The following is an 18895-nucleotide window of genomic DNA, read 5'->3' as shown; positions in this document are numbered from 1 at the left end:
AATGGATTCACACTGGTTTGCTGTGTTCTAACATCAACTTACTTACTTACCTGGTAGAAAACCAGGCTCCAACTATAGAACTAGTCGACACCTGTGATGAATGGCCTGCACCAAACTATTTGTGATACCTGACCTTCTTATTGCAATTTAAAAATGGGGTGGGGGGGGCTACACCAAAATCTAGAATTCTATTCCAAGTCAAAGAAAAACACAATGGAGTCCCTGTCATGGCGCAATGGAAACGGATCCGACTAGGAACCATGAGGCTGTGAGTTCGGTCTGTGGCCTCGCTCAATGGGTTGGGATCTGGCATTGCCGTGAGCTGTGGTGTAGGTTGCAGACGCGGCTTGGATCTATCTGGCACTGATTGCTGTGGCTGTGGCTGGCAGTGACAGCTCTGATTCAACCCCTTAGCCTGGGAATCTCCATATGCCTTGGGCACGGACCCAGAAGCAAAAAAAAAAAAAAAAAAAGTTCATGATAACATCATTCATAATCGCCAAAAAGTGGAAACAACCAAATGTCTATCAACAGATGAATGGGTAAACAAAATGCGGCCTATGTATGCCATGGAATATTACTTGGCAATAAAGGAATGAGGTCTTGATAAATGCTACAACAGCAATGAGCCTTCAAATCATTATAATATGTTAAAGAAGCCAGTCACAAAAGATTGACATATTATACGATTTTATTACATGAAATACCCAAAACAGGCAAGTCCATGGAGACAGAAAGTGCATTAGTGGTTGCCTAGGGCTGGGGCATAGGTAGAGTTGCAGGGGACAAGGAAGGGGAATGGTAGCTAATGAGTACAGGGTTTCTTTTTGAGTGATGAAAATGTTTGAATATACTTAAAAAATAAAAAAGCTACTGAGCTGTATCCTTTTAAATGGTGACTTTGAGAGTTCCCACTGTGGCTCAGTGGGTTAAGAACCCAAATAGTGTCCATGAGGATGTGGGTTCAATCCCTGGCCTCGCTCAGTGCATTAGGGATGTGGCGTTGCCACAAGCTGCGGTGTAGGTCACAGATACGGCTCTGACCCTGTGTTACTGTGGCTGTGGCTAGGCCAGCAGCTATAGCTCCAATTCAAACCCTAGCCTGGGAACTTCCATATGCTATGGGAATTACTTCTCAATTTTTTAAACCTAGCTACTTAAAACACTGGAAATTAAGAAAGCTGGCACATGAATTCCCTGGTGGCTCAGGGGGTTAAGGATCTGGTGATGTGTCACTGCTCTGGCTCGGTCACTGCTGTGGCATGGGTTCAATCCCTAGCCTGGGAACTTATGCATGTTTGGGGAGCAGCCAAAAGAGAAGAAAGCTGGCACAGTGGGAAGTCAAAACCTGTTTCATATGGGAGTAATATAGTAAAGAATTTACCCTCATCCATAGGTAAGTCTAGCCTTGCCCTTGGCTGTTAAAGAGATAATGGCCAGGCCCTCTGAGGGCCTTGGGCCAGCGAGATAATAACACTGTAATTTGGAGTGGGGGCTTTGAGACACACCAACAATGTGATTTAGGGTGAGGGCTTCGGTCATGGAATTGGCTGATCACCAGAGGAGCTACGCTAGAAACTGTATCATGCCTACATGATGAACCCACAAAAAACATGCCAAGGCTCAACTGAGCTTCCAGGTTAGCAATATTCTGCTACTTATTAGCACAACCGATGTCCACCTAACAGTGTCCTAAGTCAAGGGGAGAGAGTGACTAGAAGTGCTATGTTGGGTGCTGCACTTGACTCTACCCTATGTGCCTTTTCCCTCGACAAATCTTCATCTATATCCTTCCCCAAACCAAGCGTTTAACAGTTACTAGTGAGTTAAACAAGTACATCCAGCAAATCATCAAGCCTTGAGAGTAGTCCTGGAAACCTGTGAACTATGCCGTTGGTCCAATAAGTGAGGGCAGTCATGTGGACTGTACCCTCTAACTTCACAGTTGGCTAAACTCTTACAGAGTGAGTTTTCTGAGTTTGTTTTTTTTCCTCACCACTTGACGAAAAAGCAAGCCTTAGGAGTTCCCACTGTGGTTCAGAGGTTAGCGAAACTAACTAGCATCCATGAGAACTCGGGCTCGCTTCCTGGCCTCGCTCAGTGTTTTAAGGATCCAGCGTTGCCGTGAGCTGTGGTGTAGGTCAAACACTCAGCTCGGATCCCGTGTTGCTATTGCTGTGATGTAGGCTGGTGGTTACAGTGCCGATTGGTTACAGCAAAGGCTTTAGAAACAAACCACTGTTCACCTCTCAGACTGATTCTAAGTGGCAAGTGCATGGAACAGATCCAAAACAGCAGAGTAAAGGCTTTGAGAACTGAACTGATTATTAAACTACCACTTACAGAAGGTAAGAGAGAACATGTGGTCTGAGAACAGCTGGATTACCTACTTGAAAAAAATAAATCGCCATTCTCAAGAAATGAACAGAAAAACAGAGCCTAAAACAACGTAATATTTGTTGTCCAGAATACTACCATATATTTCTCAATAACCAAATATCCAGGAAAATGTGACAAATTCTCAAGGGAAAAGACAATCAACAGCTGCCAACCCTGATATTACCCAGATGTTGGGCTTATCAGACAAAAACTTTAAAGTATTCATTATTACTATATCTATGAGGTAAAGATAAACTTAAATTAATGGAAAGAGACGTTTTCACCAGAGAAATAGAAACTATATGGTGAAGAAAAAATACTGAAGAATGGCTGAAAATTTGCCAAATTTGGCAAAAGACGTAAAGCTACAGATTCAAGGTCAGTGAATGCTAGAGTTTAATCACAAAGAAATCTACACACACACAGCAAAAATCAAAGTGCTGAAAACTAAGCATAGAGAAATTATCTTAAAAGTAATCAGAGAAAACTGTATCAGTTATAGGTGTTGTCACCCCAGCAACCCAGGTTTGATCCCTGGCCTGGGAACTTCTAGATTTCGGCATGCCAAAAGAAAAAAAGAAAAAAGAAAACACAACCTACTAAAACTCAACCAATATGAATCAGATAATTTGCAAAGGCGATAACCATTAAAGAAATCAAATCTGTTACTTAAAAGCTCCTAAAAAAGACACTTCTAAGTCCAGATGGTTTTAATTCAGAATTCTACCAAATGCTTACAGTACATCAATTTTACACAATATCTTCCAGAAAACAAAGGAGGGAATGCTTCTCAATTAATTTTTAGAGGCCAGTGTTACTCTGATACCAAAACCAGACAAGAGCAGTACAGAAGTCAGAAAATTACAAACTAGTATCTCTCATGAACTTAAAAACGAAACCCTCAAAAGTATGTTAGCAAACCAAACAGAGCCTCCTATTTTAAAAATTATTTACTACTCCACAACCAAGTAGGATTTATTACAGGTGGACAAGGATGGTTCAGTATTCAAAAATCAATAAATAGGCTATCCAAGAATTTACAAGAAAAATCATATGATCATTATCAACTGATCAAATAAGAAGCACTAGACAAAACCAACACCTATTCATGGTAAAAACTCTTAACTTGTTTTAGAGGGTATGTGGGGTTGAACTGTGTCCCTCTGCCCCAAAAGATATATCCCTTTTCAAAACAGGGTCTTTGCAGATTAATTAAGATGACATCATTTTGTAGCCCTAACCCAATGACTGTGTCCTCATTCGATGAAAATTTGGACACAGCGGAAATGCTATGAAGATAGGCAGAGATTGGGGTGGTGAGTCCACAAGCCTTAGAGCTCTAAGGTCTCCAGGCAACCACCAGAAGCAAGAAGAAAGGGATGGAACAGACTCTCCCTCAGAGCCTCCAGAAGGAACCAACTCTGACAACAATTTGATTTCACATTTCTAGCCTCCAGAACGTGGGAGATGAATTTCTGTTGTTTAAGTCAGCCCAATCTGAAGTACTTTGTTACAGAAGCTCTAGGAAATGAATGGAGGGAAACTTCCTCACCTTGATAAAGAGCAGCTACAAAAACTTCATGGCTGACACCATACTTAACGGTGAATGACTGAATGTTTTCCCTTGTGAACAAGCAAGCAAGGAAGTGCGTGCTCACCATTCTTACTCAACATAATACTGGGAGTTCAAAACTGCAAAATAAGGGCACGCAACGGGATAGTGTGCAACACAGGAGCAGCTCCAACCACATTTAGTGATAAGGACATTTCACAAGTGTTTTTGTTGTTTTTTTGTTTTGGTTTGCTTTGGGTTTTTTTTTTTTTTTTTTTTTTTTTTGGAAGCTCCTGACACATGCAGAAGTTCCTAGGCCAGGGATTGAAGTTGCACCATAGCTACAACCAGAGGGACAGTAGTGACAATGCCAGTCCTTAATCTGATGAGCCACAAGGGAACTCCTGAGTGTTTTTATTATGTTTCATAATTTATATACTTGTTACATATATCCTAAGTTTGAAATTATAAAATTTTAGCTTAACCCAAACCAAACCAAGAATAGGAGAGGATTCCAAGAAAAAACAAATTCCACTGGCTTTGGGAAGGGGTGGGGCCCATTTATGCAAACTTACTTGGAATCAGATAATCTCTAAAGTCATCTCAGTTTTAAAATTTCCTTATTCAATCTCCCATGTTCAAATTTATCACTTAGTTTTTTAAATCCTAAGTATAAAGAAATTAAATTTTCCATTTAAAAGCAGGGCTGTATTTCCTATTTTCTCTGTATTTCTACAAATACATAAAACAGTTGTTTTTGGTACTGAGTGCCCATTCTTCTGATGGAACTTGGTCATAAACCTTAATTTAAAAAAGGTGATCTAGTAAGAGAAATGAAGATATATTACTAAGTATAATATTAAAATAGAAGGTGATGATTCTCCTTTAAAAAAGAAAAAATACTGAGAGGGGGAAGATACGTTGAACTGAAGAGGAAAAGCTCACCAGTTCTGTGGAAGTAATATCAGAGTTGATTTTTAAAGACTCAAGATGTTTTCACAAAGAGATGAAGATTAGGAGTTCCTGCTGTGGTGCAACACCATCAGTGATATCTCAGGAGTACTGGGATACAAGTTCGATCCCCAGCCCTATACAGTAGGTTAAAGGATCTGGCATTGCCACAGCTGTGGCATAGGTCACAATTTTGGCTTGGATCTGACCCCAGGTCCAGGAACTCCATATGCCATAGTGTGGCCAAAAAAAAAAAGAGAGATGAAGATTTAAAAAAATGACTTAAATGTCCTGAGTAAAGTTAAAAACAAAAAAAAATCTTACGTCCTATATAGTTAACAGCACTGTATCAGTTTAGCTGGGGTGCAAATGTAAAGAAATCAAGTAAACAATAGTACATGGACCCAGCCAATGATCCTAGCTATTCTATAGAAAAATTACTGAAGCCTTCTGTGCCAGTTAGCAATTTATTGACTTTTACCTCCAAATCCAATTGTCTTTGCCCTTCTCTGGTTTAATGGAGTTGGACCCTGTAAACATTTCTCCTCTGCTAGCTGGCTCAATGTTAAGTTTTGCTAGTAGTGTGCCAGGAAAACACTGCAGAAGGAAATAAGGGAGGGCCTTTCTTTCTGGTTCTGGTTTGCTCTTGCCTGCTTGCGCTCATGGCATGCAGCACCCAGCAATTCTCAATGGCACTCACCCTTTAACAACATTCAGCAGAATGCCTACGGGTGGCTTCCAAGAAAATTCTGCTGGTGCCTCAGCTGGCTCCCCAGTGAGTTGGACAAGTACCCCAGTAAGAGTATTTCCAGCAAGTTCTTCTAGTATCCAGAAGGTGGTATCCTATGTGCCGCCCGAGAACACGCACCAGTGAACTCTGTCATCCACTGGATCAGAGCCCCACATTCTCAAGGGAGAAGTGACTCACAACCCATGAACACAGGGGGGCCTCCTTGAAAGTTATTCTTTCCTGGGGCACATGTCTCAGCCCAACAAGTAGCTGTTGCTCCCTGCATCTGTTATTACTGTATCCTTTTTTCTTTTGGGCTGCACCTGCAGCATGTGGAAGTTCCCAGGCCAGGGATCAAACCAGTGCCACAGTTGTGACCTGTGCCACACCTGTGGCAACATCAGATCCTTAACCAACTGCACAAGGGAACTTCTATAATTACTGTATTCTTTTTTGTTATCTTTACCTTTTAATAGTTAATTGTTGATTACCAGTTAATAGATTCCAGTTAATAACTTAACCAGTTAACTTAATAACGTCCCTGTTCGAACCATGAGCTCTGTCTGCTGACTGGATCCTGAAAACTAAAGAACTATATAGCTCAAACATGCAAAGAAGATCTTTTACAAATTTAATTTTAAAAGATTAAAGGATGTTTCCTTGTGGCACAGTGGGTTAAGGATCCAGTACTGCCACGGCTGTGAAGCAGGCCACAACCCCAGCGTGAGTTCTATCCCAAGCCTGGGAACTTCCACATACCCGCAGGTGCAGCCAACAAAACATGATAAAAACAATAAAAATAAAAGATTAAAAAAAAAAAAAAGAATGAAAGAATGCTGCAGAGCCCAGAAACAGCTCCATGAAGCTGTGTGAGTGTATTTGGGAGGCTGAGGTTTGAAGTGCCTCTGGGGTTTAAATTCATGATCAACGTGATAGTCTATAATCACAGGAAGAAGTAAGGACTCAAGTCAGGAGGAAGAAGGAATAAAGGGGGGCACTGAGTTAATTTTCCTGTAAACTGTAACATCCACATTCTCAGACAAAAAGGAAAATCTCAAGTTTCTGAAAGACTATTTTAAATGTTAATGGCTAATGACAGCCATTTGCTATACATGTTACATTAATCCAAAGTAAAATAAAACTCTGAGTAATTTCCCTTAGCAAGAAAATGATGTGCACAAAATGTATCAGGTAGATAAATCTGTCTCTGGAATTCTTGATTTCATTTCTAGTGTCCTGAGAGGGCAACAAAAACAATTAAGTATTCCTTCAATATTTAGATTCACATAAATATACACATGATCTAGAATCAATAACACATCAGTTATAATGAGAATGGGTGCTTTTCAACCAAGTAAACTCAATGAACAAAATCTCTACTCAGTGAACAATACTGACTTTTTTTTTTTCTTCTTCTTTCTTCTGTCTTTTTAGGGCTGCACCTGCAGCATATGGAAGCTCCCAGGAGAGGGGTCGAATCAAGAGCTGCAGCTGCTAGCCTACACTACAGTCACAGCCACGCAGGTTCTGAGCCGCATCTGCGACCTACATCACAGCTCATGGCAACACCAGATCCTTTACCCACTGAGAGAGGTCAGGGATCGAACCTGCATCCTCATGGATCCTAGACAGGTTCATTAACTGCTGAGCCACGAAGGGAACTCCCAAAGAGCATTTAATTTAAATGTTATATTTTAAGAATAGTGTCCATGTTTCTAATTAATTCATTCAAAATTCCATACTTTGGGTAAATGATTTTTGATCTTATCACCTGACTTGTTAAGGGACTAGTCAGTACCTCGATCTTTCTTGGCTAGGAGTCAATCACTTCATTTTTAATATTCCTTTTTGTTGGTTGGTTGCGGCAAAATATACATAATATGTAAGTTACCATGTTACCCACTTTAAATGTACAATTTAGTGGCATTAAGTACATTTACAATGTTGTGCAATTACCACTATTCATTTCTAGAACTTTTTTATTATCCCAGAAAGAAACTCTGTACCAATTAAACAATAACTCCCTATTCTCCCCTACTCTTAGCCCCTGGTAACCTCTATTCCACTTTATCCTTCTTTGAGTTTGATTATGATATAAGCAGAATTGTACAATATCTGTCCTTTGATGTCTGGCTTATTTTACTTAGCATGTTTTTAGGATTCATCTATGTAGCATGTACCAGAATTTCATTCCTTAAGGCTGAATAATATTCCATTGAATGCATATTCCACATTTTATTTATCCTTTCATCTGCTGATGGACATCTGAGCTACTTCCATTTTAATATATTTTAAAATAAAACAATACAGTATGAAATAATCAAAATTAAGCAAGATTCTTCAGGGAGTTCCCATTGTGGCTCAGCAGTAACAAACCCAACTAGTATCCATGAGGATATGGGTTTGATCCCTGACCCTGCTCAGTGGGTTAAGGATATGGCATTGCCTCGAGCTGTGGTGTAGGCGGCAGACATAGCTTGGATCTGGCATTACTGTTGCTGTGGCTATGCACAGGCTGGCAGCTGCAGCTCTGATTTGACCCCTAGCCTGGGAACTTCCATATGTCACAGGTAAGGCCCTAAAAAGGCCAAAAAAAAAAAAAAAAAAAGATTCTTCAAAATGTCCCAGGGAGCAGAGGGAAAACCACAAAGGGAAAAAAAGTTGAGAGTGCTGTATTGAAGATTAAAGAATGAAAATAAAACTGTAAGAAGGAGCACATCTTCAATAAGCAGGGTATCTCTTTCATTCTATAATCTCTCTGAAAACTCTAGAGTTCCGTAGTGGCTCAGTGGGTTAAGGATCCAGTGTGGTCACTGCTGTGGCAAAGGTTCAATCCTGGCAAAACTGGTCTGAGAACTTCCACATGCCCTGGGCATAGCCAAAAAATTAAAAAAAAAAAATTTTTTTTAATCTATCTGAAAACTCTAAAGATTCTAAGATTACCATCTAACATAGCACACAGCAAGAGGATAAGCTGTAGCTACATTTGAATGTGATCTTCCAATCACTGATACTTCATATATTCATTAACAAATAGGTTTTCAGTACCTGCTATGTGCTAAGCCTAGGGAGGTTAGGAGAATGGGGGGAAGATAATATCACTGCCCTCCAGGGAGCTACTTAATGTAAGCTATAGAGGAAGCAACAGGATTTCTTCTTTTAAGATCAAAGCAATATATAATTTCAAATCCTAATGCTATGACGAAAGAACACAAAACACTACAATAAACTGAAAATGGAAAATGTGCCCTAGATTGAGAAGTCAGCCAAAGTTCTCAGAAAAACACATATTCAAGCTGACACCTGGGGAAAAAAAAAAGTTAACTGAGTAAAGGAGTCAGCATGTTCAAAGGCTGAGGTGGGATACAGCTTCCCTACATATTTGGGAACTGACAAAAGTGACCCCCAAAAAAGCAAAGGGAACGGATAAAATTGCACCTAAGTTGGAGAGAAGATAATGAGCAAAAAAAACCAAGAAAAGGCGAGTTTAGGAAGAAAGGAAGTTTGGAATGTTTGTGCTCACTTCAGGTAACAAGACAGAGTTTCAGGAAGGAAGCAGTAGTCATCTGTGCCAAATAATGCTGAGAAGTAAGAGAAGCAAAAACTAAAGTCCCATGCAGGTGACAAAATGGAAGTCACTAGTGATGTTAAAAGTATTGCTTTGTGGTCACATAGCTGTATCACCACAATATAGTTTAATCAAGAACAGCTACTTGTAAGTTGTCACTAAGCGAAGCCAGAAGCTATTTTTGATGACTCCACCATCTTGCTGCCTTTTTTAAAGTTCTTTTTTTTCTTCTGTTCTTTACTTATAGTATTCGTTCTTATTTACTGTTCTTGCCTACACCCTAGAAATAATATTGACAAGTTTAAAGTCACAGAGCCTTACTGTGTTAGAGATGGATGACCCTATGATTGACATTTAGACCTAGGGGCACTGATGGGGTCTGATTTCTTTATACCACATATCCTAGTCTATTTTCCAGTGTGTATCTAAAGACTAATTTTATGAAAAGAAATGAAATATCCCACTCATTCCTATTCTATAAAACCCAATAGTGTTATAAAAAAGATTAGAATACTTTAGCAGAACTTGTTCCTCAGAATAACTAAAATCACTATCATTTTCTACTGCAGCCTTGTGCAAATTGATTTGTGACTAAATGAGTATTATGATTTAATCTTAATCTAATAAATCTAATCAAACTCAAGTAAAAATTATGAATATCATCAATATATTTAGAGATTAATTTTTAAAATAATTTACAAGAAATACATTTAACAATTCACTCTTCAAATGCATTTTTAAATATTAATTTACAAATGTGCACATAATTTTTCAGGGACAAAGTAATTATTCAGAGATGTGCTAATTTATACTTCATATTTTTCATATTAACAAAGCAAATCTAATTTCTTCCCAACCTACTGACATTTGGCCACAAATGAGAACAGAAATTTTTTAACTGCATTAGCCAAAAAGGGCAAACTGAAAAATCTCAAACTGAATTTAATGTTAAAGAAAAAAATAATTAAAATCTAGAACATATAATATCTATTCATCAAAAAATATATTGTTGTCCTCCTACTAATATTTCAATATAACTATTTCTCAACAGGAACACTACTGGCATCTGGGCTGAACAATTCTTCAATGTGAAGGATTGCCCAGCATAATGCAAGAAAGACCCTTAGCATCCCTGTTCTGCAACCATTAATGCCAGAGTGCTCACCCCTTTCTGGAATCATCAAAAATAGCCCCCTAAGGAGTTCCCGTCGTGGCGCAGTGGTTAACGAATCCGACTAGGAACCATGAGGTTGCGGGTTCAGTCCCTGCCCTTGCTCGGTGGGTTAACGATCCAGCGTTGCCGTGAGCTGTGATGTAGGTTACAGACGCGGCTCGGATCCTGCGTTGCTGTGGCTCTGGCGTAGACTGGCAGCTGCAGTTCCGATTAGACCCCTAGCCTGGGAACCTTCCATATGCCACGAGAGCGGCCCAAGAAATGGCAAAAAGACAAAAAATAAAAATAAAAATATCTCTAATGTAGACACCCAGATTTCTGCCTTAACATACCAAGTTTATTGAACATAATTTTAACATTTCTTGATGACAGAGGGTCTTAACTATGAACAGTGACTATTCTATGCTATTGTAACATAATCAAGCTCTTAGAAATTAAAGGGCATTTTATCTTCGGTTCTATATTAATTGACCCCAGGCTATTTTATTTGAACATAAGACTATTACTTGAAATACATACTGCTTTATATATCTTTTCTGGTTAATTCTTTTTGGCCAAGGTTATTTCTTTCTCGACTGTCTACATCTATTATTCTCCCTGAAATAGAGTACTTTTTATTTGCTAATGACCAAGCTTATTAAATCAAAAGCTGTAACTGATAGATGAAGGCTTGAAGATGGCTCCAGGCCTTCCTAAGAATTAAAGTGCATGGGTGTAGAGATAGCTAACATCTAAGGAAAAAATTTTTAACTTACTTTTGGTTTTTTAACTTTCTATGACTGAAAACTCCAAAGATATGAACTGAGTAGATCATAAGGTAACAAAGCAGTTTTAACTAAAGAATCAATCTTCAGGACTAAAGCATATTGCTATATGCTATGAATACTCTAATTAAGAATTATAATTATTACTAATAATATTTAAGTAACTCACCTGATTTCTTTGAGTCCTTCTCTCTGGATAACTTGAAGAATTTCTTTATGACTCATGGGTGTATTGGGATATTTTTCTAAGACCTGAGAAACAAGTATATAATAATAAATTATTTCCTATTTTAAGTTCATATTATTATATGTATTACAAATACATTTCTTATTCTTATTATAACTATGTATTAATTTCATCCAGCACATACAAATCCAGAGACTTTTCATCTTTTTCATATTTGGGGTTAATAAGTGGGAAATTAATGAAATATAAATAGGATCTTCTCTCCTTGAATTTAAGCAGTAACTCAAATTCTGAAGCAGAAATGGATCAAAAAAGATTAACAATGTAATTATTATTAATGCATAATGTGAAATTATGTTTACTTTCTGCCTCCACCCCCACATCACAAGCCTACCTATGGACTTACTGGAAGCACTTTAAAGATTATCCATCTTTACAATCCCAAGCAAAGTCTACATCTTGGATGTTCAGTAATTTCTTAACCAAAACAAATGAACAATACAGTTATAATGAAATTGAAATGGCATCTGTGTTCCAGTTCTGGTAAAGATGATATAAGCATAGTTTATCCTGTCTCTCCCACTGAATACAACTAAAAACTGATGACTCTGAAAATGGTAGCAGTTGGCTTTGGGGAGAAAACCAAACTTAGGATTATTAACTGAGCAGTGAGTTTCCTGGTTTTGTTTCCCCCAGGATCACTCAGCCTAGACTCAAAATTCAGAACCGCATAGTAAGTACAGAAAGAAATGGCTCCAAGAGAAGTCTTCTCTTTTTTTGACTTTTTTTGAGAGGTAAAAGAGATCCATAAGGGGGAGGAAGATCCTTTGGGGGTTTTTTTCCCTGTGGCAGTGATGGACAGGAACCCAAAACTTCAAGAAAGCAGATCACTTCCAAAACCATGAGTGCGGAGGGAATTCCCATGGCTTATATTCTCTCGCCCCCCATCCTGTTGCTTGGCGTTAAAGGCAGATGCAATTGTGCAAGTGTATAGCAAAACACCAAAATGGAAACCCTAGTTATCTAGCCATAGGACAAGGAAGAAAGGTCCCCAGGAGCCAGAAACCATCAGGGAACTTGCAAAGAGAAAGGAACTAAGGAAAGTGATACCACTAAGTCTACAAACATTCCTAGGGTCAGAGTTCTCTTATGGCATAGCATGTTAAGGAGCCAGCACTGTCACTGCAGCGGCTTGGGTCACTGCTTTGGTATAGGTTTAATCCCTGGCAAGGGAACTTCCACGTGCTACAGGCTTGGCCAAAAAAAAAAAAAAAATCACTCCTAGGGTCACCCAAGAACTATGCATATACTATCAGGTTCCCAAATTTGCCACTTGGTGGTACACATGCAGAACAGACAGAAACAAAGGGTCTGAAAATTACACACTGGCATTTTAGTGCACACCAAGTAGGTAGAAACTTGTGATCTGAACCTAACAAGGCCAAAGGCCTGCTTGAAATCCACCCTCCAAAAAACCTCCCATCTCTCAAAATAAAACATTTTCCACAAGAATTAAATAAGACATAGAGAAACATAAAGTGACATCAAAATGTCCAATATACAATCCAAAACCACCTGACATATGAAGAACCAAGAAAACCTTAAAAACTCACAAGAGACGAGACAACTTACATACAACAAACCAAGATGACATAGACACTGGAATTTTCAGACAAAGACTTTAAGGCAGCTATCAAAACCATGCCTCAAGAAGCCAGGAAGGAGTTCCCTGATGGCCTAGTGGGTTAAGGATCCAGTGCTGTGACGGCTGTGGCTTGGGTGCTGTTGTGGTGTGAATTCAGTCCCTGGCCTGGGAACCTCCATATGCCACAGGAGTGCCAGGAAAGAATATTCTTGGGAAAAAAATACACCAAAGTCTCGGCTGGAGTTCCTACTGTGGCACACGGGGATCAACAATGTGTCTGCCACAGCAAAAATGCAGGTTCAATCCCCAGCCCAGCACAGTGGGTTAAGGATCCAGCATTGCTGCAGCTGTGGTGCAGGTTACAACTCCAGCTCAGATTCAATCCCTGGCCTAGGAACTCCATATGACACAGGACGGCCAAAGAAGGAAAAAAAGTCTCAGCAGACAAGTAAGATTATATTATTGTGTGTAAGCCTATGTGGTATATAAAAATTTAAGACTGAAAAAAAAAAAAAGACCCCAAAGTGAAACGCAAAATTCCCAGGGGGTGCTCAAGTGCAGAAAGGAGATAACAAAGGAAAAGAATCAGTGAACTGGAAGACAGAGGAATAGAAACTATCCATTCTAATGAATAAAGAGAAAAATGATAAAGGAATTCCCTTGGGTCACAGCAGGTTAAGAAGCCATCCTTCTCACTGCAGCAGCTCAGGCTGCTGCTGTAGTGTGGACTCCACATGCGGGGGGGAAGGGGCAAAACAAAAATAAAAATGATATAAAAAATAAATGAAAAGAGCTAATGAGACAATATCAAAAGGTCTAATATTCATGTTATCAGAGTCCCAAAAGGTGAGGATAAAGAATAGCATGCAGAAAACATAAAACTTTCCAAATTTGGTGAAAGATACACACTTACAATTTCAGGAAAATCAATTAATCTCAATCAACATAAATTCAAAGAAATCTATACCCAGATATCTCACAATTAAGTGACTAAAAACAAAGTTTCAAAATCTTGAAAGCAGCCAAGGAAAAACAACATTCCATTTAGGAGAAGAGCAATTCAAGTAATGTGGGTTTCTCATCAGACACCATGGAAGGCAGAAACAGGGAAGAATATTTTAAAGGGCTGAAAGAAAAGGACTGTAATCCCAAAATTCCTATCTAAGGGGAAAAAAAACCCTCCAAGAACAAAGGGCAAATCAAAACATTCTTAGATAAAGGAAAACAAAGAATGTTTACCACTAAGAGACTTGCTTTAAAACTGACTTCTTGGAAGTTCCCATTGTGGCGAAGCAGAAACAATGAAGCCTTGACCAGTGGGTTAAGAATCAAGGATTTGGCATTGCCATGAGCTGTGGTGTAGGTTGAAGACACAGCTTGGATCCCACGTGGCTGTGGCTGTGGCTGTGGCCAGGAGCTGCAGCTCTGATTCAACCCCTGACCTGGTAACCTCCCTATGCAGCAGATGTGGCCCTAAAAAGAAGAAAAAAAACAAAAAACCCTGATTTCTTAGGAAGTTCCCATGTGGCACAGCAGGTTAAGGATCCAGCATTGCTGCAGTTATGGCACAGGTTGCAATTGCAGTGCGGGTTCAATAACTGGCCTTGGAACATGCCAGAGGTGCAGCCAAAAAAGCGGGGGAGGGGATTGACTTCATATAAGTCAATTCTGGTTTCTCTTTTTTAATCCAAATGTTAGGCAGAAACTCTTATACCTGAATTGCTTTCCGTTTTATCATTTAAAAAACAAAGAACTCTTGGCAATTAATAGATGTGAATGAAAACTAAAATTGAACCAATTCTTAAGAATCTATACTAGCCTACCAAAAGACTGTTCATTAGCACTGCAAATCAATAACAACAGATACAAGACTTGTGTAATAAAAGTCAGATATCCTAGACCAGCCATTAAGGTATCACAATGTGATACCAGTAACTACCATTTATGAAGAAGACACAAACAAGTGTTACTCATTCTCTCAGTTAGATGTGTCAGCAACCTTAAAAAGTGGGGTAACTCAATAAGCAAATTTCCAAACATAATATAGCAAGATACGTGGCAGCCAGAATTCAAACTTAGCAAGTTTCCTGGTAGCTCAGTGGGTTAAGGATCCAGCACATCACTGCAGTGGCTTTTGTTCCATCTCTGGCCCAGAACCTTCCATGCTTTGGGCAAGGCCAGGGGAAAAAAAGAAAAAAAAAAAAATTCAAGCTCAGGTCTACTTTGCACCCTATAGCACACAGTGTCCTGCATCTGCATCTATTTTCTCATTTGCTTAATCATAAAATCTAGCAAACATATTTCTGTTTCTCATCATCCTTGATCTCTATGCTACAAAAGATGTTATTAACCTTTTCCTCCATAGACACTGCTCTCTCCAGACTTTTTTTTCCAAAATGTTTCTTCTTTTTTTCTATGGCCAGCTCTTAAATATTTTACAAGCATCATTTTGCAGCTTTTGCTTTTCACTCCAACTTTCCCTGAATAACATCAACTACCAAGACTTCACCAATCACCCCTATCTAGATAAATGAAAAGAAGCAGCCCAATCTGTTTATAATCGCCTTTTAAACATCAACCTTGGATGTTCCATCTCAAACTTAACATGTCCAAAACTGAACTTACTATTTTTTTTTTTTTTTTTGGTCTTTTTGCCATTTTCTTGGGCCGCTCCCACGGCATATGGAGGTTCCCAGGCTAGGGGTCTAATCGGAGCTGTAGCCACCAGCCTACGCCAGAGCCACAGCAACGCAGGATCCGAGCCGCGTCTGCAACCTACAGCACAGCTCACGGCAACGCTGGATCGTTAACCCACCAAGCAAGGGCAGGGACTGAACCTGCAACCTCATGGTTCCCAGTCGGATTCGTTAACCACTGCGCCACAATGGGAACTCCTGATCTTACTACTTTTATCCAAATTAAGCCCCACACAGAAAACTGGGCCTTTACTTATTGTCTATATTCTAAAATAGTGCAAAATTACTGAAAATGAAGACAAATACACCATGGGCATGGACAGATAGCTCATAAAAGAGTTAATATGACTGGATAAAAAAACATATGAGGAGTTCCCGGCGTGGTGCAGCAGAAACAAATCCGACTAGGAATCATGAGGTTTCAAGTTCGATCCCTGGCCTCGCTCAGTGGGTTAAGGATCCAGCATTGCTGTGAGCTATGATGTAGGTCGAAGATGCAGCTTAGATCCTGTGTTGCTGTGGCTGTGGCGTAGGCCGGCAGCTGTAGCTCTGATTCCACCCCTAGCCTGGGAACCTCCGTGTGCCTAGGGCATGAGCCTCAAAAAGACGGAAAAAAAAAAAAACAAAAACGTATGAATAAACACCTGCATACTGAAATACAGATGAAATTACATGTCAGGGATTTGCTTGAAAATAATACAAGAGGAAATCTGGATAGGAGCTTAAGTACAGCAAGACTGGCTCTAAGTGGATAGTTATAGAGCAACATGGTGGGTACGAAGGTGTTCATTTATACTACTGCTGACTTTTGCATATGCATTCAATATCCCCTAATAAGAATTTATGGGGGAAAAATGGTACAGAATGTTTGACTTCACTAACAATCAAATTTTAAAAATCACATTTTAGGGGAGTTCCCGTCGTGGCGCAGTGGTTAACGAATCCGACTAGGAACCATGAGGTTGCAGGTTCGATCCCTGCCCTTGCTCAGTGGGTTAACGATCCGGCGTTGCCGTGAGCTGTGATGTAGGTTGCAGACGCGGCTCGGATCCCGCGTTGCTGTGGCTCTGGCGTAGGCTGGTGGCTACAGCTCCGATTAGACCCCTAGCCTGGGAACCTCCATATGCCGCAGGAGTGGCCCAAGAAATAGCAAAAAATAAAATAAAAATAAAAATAAAAATAAAAATCACATTTTAATGCTTTTTTTCTTGCTATTTTGGATAGCAAAAACAGCAATAATAAATTAACACCATGGAATGGATATGTACACATAATCTAGTAAACTACAGATAATACAAGAAAATATTCACTGTGTTAATAAAACATTAAAGGCTTATCTAATAATAAAATATTAAGAAAACTGGTCTATCCACACAATTGAATATTATATAGCTATAAATGAAAAGAGAACATGCCAGGGTGGGGTGAAGGGGTCTTCTCTCAGACTCCCTCAAACCTCTCAAGCTCTGGCCAGCAGAACATGAGGGGCAGTGATAACTGCAACAACCCAGATTTTCAAGAGGCTGGAGCACATCTCTCTTTGGCCCTCCCTCTACCCTGTTGTTTTGAAAAGGAAGGAGGTGACAAGCCATTCTGAACCAAACAGATAAGGACACACCCTAGGAATGGAGGAAAGACTACACCTCCAGACTGTTGCATGAAGGAGAAATAAACTTTCAAATCATTTAAGGAACTGTCATACATAGCCAAAGCTATATGTAACTAATATAACTCACCAGTCTGTTCACCTAGCAGTTAGGTAGCCTTTCTGAAACTTAAATTACATATTCCTCTGATTTTTAAACTCCTTGTCACTTTTTTTTTTTAAGTCTTTTTAGGGCCACACCCACGGCATACGGAGGTTGCCAGGCTAGAAGTTGGAGGTTGCCAGGCTAGGAGTGGATTTGGAGCTGTAGCCGACGGCCTACACCACAGTCACAGCAATGCCAGATCTGAGCCACGTCTGTGACCTACACCACCACAGCTCATGGCAACGCCAGACCCTTAACCCACTGAGCGAAACTAGGGATCAAACCTGGGTCCTCAAGAATGCTAATCAGATTCATTTCCGCTGAGCCACAACAGGAACTCCATCCTCCTTGTCACTTTTTTTTAATAAGTAAAATTAAAATAAAATCTGAATTCCTTAATACGGCTTAGAAGATTCTACATGAAACACTACCTCTCATTTTTCTCACATTACCTTCTTGCCCTTTCTCAAACATAACCAATTCATTCCTCACTCAGAGCCTTTGAACTTGGCTCCCTCCTCCTGCAATGCTTTTTCCCAGAAATTCAGGGACTCTCTGCCTCACTTCTTCAGAGCTATACCCGACCACTCTAAGATACACTGACACTCACAAGCACCACCACCCCTACACACACACATTTCATTACTTTAGTCAAGTTTTTCCCCCTTAGCTTTATTGAGATATAATTGACAAATAACCCTGTTTAAGGTGTACAAAGTGATGATCTGATACACACAAATATTGTCAAAATGATTACCAAATTAAGGTTAAGTAACACCATTGTCTTACACAGGTACCCATATCTACTCTCTAAGCAGATTTCAAGTATACAATAGAATATTGTTAACTATAGCCACCAAGCTATACAGTAGATGCCCACAACACATTCATCTTTTAACTGCTAATTTGTATCCTTTGACCAACATCTCTCAATTTCCCTTACCACTCAACCCTTGGTAACCATCAATCTACACTGTTTCGAGTCAGATTCTTTGGACTTCATATATAAAGAAGATGCTGCAGTATTTGTCTTTCTCTTACTTCACTTAGCAAAATACCTTCAAAGTTCATCCAAGTTGTCACACATAGCACATTTTCCTTCTTTTTTATGGTTTAATAATATTGTTTATATATATGTGTATATATATTATGTTTGTATATATTTAAATATATATAAATTTAAAATATATATTATTTTTAAATATATATATATAAATATAAATTTTCTTTACCTATTTATTTGTTGTCAGACACTTACATTTTGTCCATGTCTCAGCTATGAACCAAGGGTGCAGATATCTCTATAAGACAGTAATTTCATTTCCTTCAGAGATATATATATATATCTTTTATTATGATGGGGATTATGACCATCAAGTATAATGATCAGATAAAGACCCTCTTACCACAGATCTTTAAACAAAACTCTAGTGGGGCCTAGGAAGATTCTGAATATTTCTCAAACTCAACATTTGAGAAATACTCAAGTGGGGCCTAG

General features: G+C 39.2%; 1 protein-coding gene across 3 annotated transcripts in view; it reads right to left on the bottom strand.

Annotated features, from left to right (window-relative positions):
* The window catches only part of ASXL2 (additional sex combs like 2, transcriptional regulator), a 140022-nt gene that overhangs the window by 81695 nt on the left and 39432 nt on the right, over positions 1-18895 (bottom strand). For 2 of the 3 annotated variants that reach the window (XM_021087739.1, XM_021087740.1), the window contains exons 2-3: positions 11288-11370; positions 134-136 (exon numbers count right to left, since the gene is read on the bottom strand). In XM_021087739.1, the coding sequence (XP_020943398.1) occupies positions 134-136; positions 11288-11370 (86 nt within the window). The remainder of the gene's footprint in view (positions 1-133; positions 137-11287; positions 11371-18895) is intronic. The other variant, XM_003125333.6, reaches the window with a different exon arrangement.

The sequence above is a fragment of the Sus scrofa genome, chromosome 3 (assembly GCF_000003025.6).
Source record: "Sus scrofa isolate TJ Tabasco breed Duroc chromosome 3, Sscrofa11.1, whole genome shotgun sequence".
NCBI classification, from domain to species: domain Eukaryota; kingdom Metazoa; phylum Chordata; class Mammalia; order Artiodactyla; family Suidae; genus Sus; species Sus scrofa.
The sequence above is the reverse complement of the archived record's forward strand: the minus strand, read 5'-3'. Positions and strand labels throughout refer to the sequence as shown.